The sequence below is a fragment of the Terrapene carolina genome, unplaced genomic scaffold (assembly GCF_002925995.2).
Source record: "Terrapene carolina triunguis isolate 2854851 unplaced genomic scaffold, T_m_triunguis-2.0 Scaffold675, whole genome shotgun sequence".
NCBI lineage: Eukaryota > Metazoa > Chordata > Testudines > Emydidae > Terrapene > Terrapene triunguis.
In genome coordinates, this window is record NW_020665026.1 from 225,634 (window position 1) to 230,150 (window position 4,517).

The following is a 4,517-nucleotide window of genomic DNA, read 5'->3' on the forward strand; positions in this document are numbered from 1 at the left end:
GGGATGAATGTAGAGTGGCCAGGGGCTGTGGCTGTGGGGCAGGCTGGGGGCCGTGGCTGTGGGGCAAGCCAGGGGCCGGGGCAGCTGGTACCTGTCGTAGGAGGAGTAGCCATTCTGCTGCAGGAAGTCGTCCTTAATCAGCTTGGCCACCTCCAGCGTGATCTTGTCAGACTCGGCCAGGGAGGCCTGTGGGGAGAGCACGGGGGGCATGATGGGCACAGCTCGGCCCTCCCCTCCCCCCATTCCCCTCCCCCATCCCTTCCCCTCTCCTCCCCCCTTTGCTCTCCTTTCCCCACCCCTACTCCTCCTGTCTCCCCCTCAGTCCCTGTCCCGGTGTGACGCTGCACTCCATGTGTTTATGGAAATATGTTTATGAGTGTAAATATAATGTAAGTGGAATATGCTTGATGGCAAAAGGTCTCTTGTAAGGTATCATTACAAAGCTTATAATCTACTGAGTGTGGTCATCCTAGTTGTAAGAATGTATCATTCTTGTATCTGAAGCTAGAAATATGAAGTATTACTCTGAAGTCCTACTGTAACTATGCAAAGTGTGGGCCATTAATGAGGGCTTGGAATCTTGATGGCTCCCATTGACTAGGACAATTGGTTGTACACAGCTCTGTTTACTTGTAAGCCTTCCTGTGTTCCTGTGAGTCAGGCTGGGAAGAATGGAGGCTTGGGGTCTACCAGGACATGTGACCATGTCACTTGGTACTGAATCCATCTTAAACCTGGTGCTTTTCCATTTAGAAGGAGGGGTGGGGACCCAGAGAGACAAAGGATTCCCGCCTTGTGCCAAAACTATAAAAGGGGGTGGAGCAGGACAAAGGGGCTGCCAGTCATGAGAAATCCCCTAGTTACCACCTGAGCTGGAACTAACAAGGACTGTACCAGGGGAAAGGATTGGGCCCAGACTAGGAAGGAGTCTAGTCTGTGAAAGAAGCTTATTGGAACATCTCTGAGGGTGAGATTTACCTGTAATCAGTTTCTTAATGTATTAGGCTTAGACTTGCGTGTTTTGTTTTATTCTGTCTGTTATTACTTGAAAACACTTAAATCCTACTTTTTATACTTGTTAAAATCACTTTTGTTTATTATTGAACCCAGAGTAAGTGATTAATACCTGGGGGAGCAAACAGCTGTGCAGATCTCTCTATCAGTGTTATAGAAGGGGACAATTTATGTGTTTACCCTGTATACATTTTATACAGAGTAAAACGGATTTATTTGGGGTTTGGATCCCATTGGAAACTAGGTGTCTGGGTGCTGGAGATAGGTGACATGCTGAGCAGTTTTTGGTTAAAGTCTGCAGCTTTGGGGGCGTGGCCCGGACCCTGGGGCTGTGTTGCAGCAGGCTAGCGTGTCTGGCTCAACAAGGCAGGGTTCTGGAGTCCCAAGCTGGCAGGGAAAACGGGCTCAGAGGTAATCCCAGCACGTCAGGTGACAGCCTCAAGGGGGTTTCTGTGACCGAACCCGTCACACCCGGTCCCTGCCCCCTCACCTTGCCCACCAGCTGCACGATCTCGGCCAGGTCCTCCTCCTCCTGCAGGATCTCCTTGGCCTTGGTGCGCAGGGCGGTGAACTCAGGGTGGTGGCGCTCGTAGTGCTCGTCCAGCGCCCGCATGTACTTGCTGTAGCTGATGAGCCAGTTCACGGAGGGGAAGTGCTTCCGCTGGGCCAGCTTCTTGTCTAGCCCCCAGAAGACCTGGGTGGGGCGGGAGAGACGCCGCAGGGGAGGGAGGATGAGAACAGGACAGGACCGGGGGGGGGGGGGGCGATTCCCAAGGGGGTCAAAAGCCCCAGGGAGACTCACCTGGACAATCCCCAGGGTCGCAGAGGTCACAGGGTCGGAGAAGTCACCTCCCGGAGGGGACACCCTGGGATGACATGGAGATGGGCTTAGTCTGAGCAACTGGCCAGTACGGACGCTAATCCACAGCCGGATTGTGCTGGCGCTAAGCCCCCCGGTGAGGCTAATGTACCACAGCGATAAGTGGGGGACAGACACGGGGATGGATGGGTGGACGGATGCAGGGATGAGTGGACGGATGCTGAGGTGGGTGGATGGAGGAATAGGTAGATAGATGGATAGGTGGGTGGACGGATGCAGGGGTAGGCAGACCGATGGACAGATGGATGCAAGCATGGACAGATGCAGAGATAGATGGATGGATGGGGGTGTTGGGGGAGCAGGTGGTTTGGGGGTATTGGGCAGTATGGGGCTGTCGGGAATGTTGGAGGTGTCGAGGTTGTGGGGGTGTCAGGAGGTTGTGAGGTTGTCAGAGGTTGTGGGGGTGTCGTGGGGGGGTGTCGGCTGACATGGGGTGTTGGATGTTGTGGGGGTGCCGGGAGTCATGGAGGGTGTCAGCTGGCATGGGGGTGTCAGGGGTTGTGGGTGTGTCAGGGAGTTGTGGGGTTCTCGAGGGTTGTGGGGGTGTCATGGGTTGTGCGGGGGTGTCGGCAGGTGTGGGGGTGTCGGGGGTTGTGGGTGTGTCAGAATGTTGGGGGTGTCAGGAGTGGTGGGGGGTGTTGGCTGGCATGGGGGTGTCGGGGATGTTGGGGTGTCATGGGTTGTGCAGGGGTGTCGGCTGGCATGGGGTGTCGGGGGTTGTGGGGGGGTTGGGGTGTGGGGGGGTTGTGGGGGGGTGTGGGCAGGTGGGGGGGTGTCGGGGGTTGTGGGTGTGTCAGAATGTTGGGGGTGTCAGGAGTGGTGGGGGGTGTTGGCTGGCATGGGGGTGTCGGGGATGTTGGGGTGTCATGGGTTGTGCAGGGGTGTCGGCTGGCATGGGGTGTCGGAGGTTGTGGGGGTGTTGGGATGTTGGGGGGTTGTGGGGATATCAGGAGTGGTGGGGGGTGTCGGCAGGTGTGGGGTGTCGGAGGTTGTGGGTGTGTCGGGATGTTGGGGATGTCAGGGGGGTTCGGGAGTCATGGGGGGTGTCAGCTGGTGTGGTGGTGTCGGGGATTGTGGGTGTGTCAGGATGTTGGGGGTGTCAGGAGTCGTGGGGGGTGTTGGCTGGCATGGGGGTGTTGGGATGTTGGGGCTGGCATGGGATTGTGGGGGTGTCAGGAGTGGTGGGGGTGTTGGCTGGCATGGGGGTGTCGGGGATTGTGGGGGTGTCGGGTTGTTGGGGGTGTCAGGAGTCGTGGGGGGTGTTGGCCGGTAGGGGGTGTCAGGGGCCTTTCCCCATATCGGCTCTGACTCCCCGCCTTGTCAGCGTCACGGCTGGCCACTCGGGGAAGGCAGAAAGGACTCACGCGCCGACGATGCTGACGCTCCCCTCCCGCTCCGGGCTGCCCAGGCACTTGACCCGTCCTGCACGCTCGTAGAAGGACGCCAGGCGGGCGCCGAGATAGGCCGGGTACCCACTATCTGGAAAGCAAAGCCACTATGTGCCTGGGGGTGCTCGGAGCAGGGCGGGTCCCAGTGGCACCAGCAGGGGGAGCCCTCTGGACCAGGCTGAGTCAGGGGGGCAGGAGGTGGGGGATCCCAAGCCAGTGGGCGGACAGCATGGGGGGCTGCAGAGCACCCTGGCCAGCGATGTGCCTGGGGTCCCTCTCACGCGGGGGAGGGGGCTCCATCTCGGCACAGCCTCGCCCCTCGCAGTGCACTCGGCCCCCCACAGCCCAGGGCTGTAACCTCACCGGTCCCCACACCGGAGCTGGGAGCCCCTTTGCCCCCCACAGCCTGAGCACACTGGGACCAAGGGGTGCCCCCGGGGACAGGACATCAATTGGGGGCTGCCTGGGGATGGCACCAATCAGTGCAGCAAGTGGGGGGGTCACCATGGAAAAGGGACAGAACCAATCATGGGCAGTGGAGGGGGGAAGACACGTCAGAACACCCATCAAGGCAGCACTCGTGGTCAGTGAAGAGGGCAGAGGAGAGAGACAGAGTCACAGGCCCTGCCAATGGAGCGGGAACATGCCTGGCCCCATGCCCCAGCGCTGGGAACCAGCTGTCCCAGGGAACGTGGCTGGATTCGGGGGGACGCAGACTCGCTGGGCCCCATTCTGCTTTCCGAGAGGGGTTCAGAGTTGGGGTTAATCCTGCCCTGCCCCCCGGCGGTGCCCTAGCCGCCCTCGGTGCAGGACCTCGGTTGCACAGCGGGCAGAGCATCACCTGCAGGCATCTCCGCCAGCCGGCCGGAGATCTCACGCAGCGCCTCAGCCCAGCGAGAGGTGGAGTCGGCCATCATGCTGACGTGGTAGCCCATGTCGCGGAAATACTCCGAGAGCGTGATCCCTGCGGGACGCGAGCATCGGAAATATGAATCCCACGGACCCCTGCCAGCTCCCCGCAGCTCTGCCGGTGCCCCTCAATCCCGACCCACAGCCCCCTGCTAGCCAGCCCTGGGCTCCCCCTTCCACAGCTCTGACAGTGCCCCTCCATCCCGACCCGCAGCCCCCTGCTAGCCAGCCCTGGGCTCCCCCTTCCACAGCTCTGCCGGTGCCCCTCAATCCCGACCCACAGCCCCCTGCTATGCCAGCCCTGGGCTCCCCCTTCCACAGCTCTG

The 4,517-nt window shown here is 60.1% G+C and overlaps 1 protein-coding gene across 1 annotated transcript in view; it reads right to left on the minus strand.

Moving 5' to 3' along the window:
- Window positions 1–4,517, minus strand: part of LOC112108006 (V-type proton ATPase catalytic subunit A-like) — a 9,794-nt gene that overhangs the window by 2,473 nt on the left and 2,804 nt on the right. The window contains exons 5-9 of the mRNA XM_026659780.1: window positions 4,124–4,246; window positions 3,259–3,373; window positions 1,817–1,880; window positions 1,505–1,708; window positions 92–186 (exon numbers count right to left, since the gene is read on the minus strand). Of these exons, the coding sequence (XP_026515565.1) occupies window positions 92–186; window positions 1,505–1,708; window positions 1,817–1,880; window positions 3,259–3,373; window positions 4,124–4,246 (601 nt within the window). The remainder of the gene's footprint in view (window positions 1–91; window positions 187–1,504; window positions 1,709–1,816; window positions 1,881–3,258; window positions 3,374–4,123; window positions 4,247–4,517) is intronic.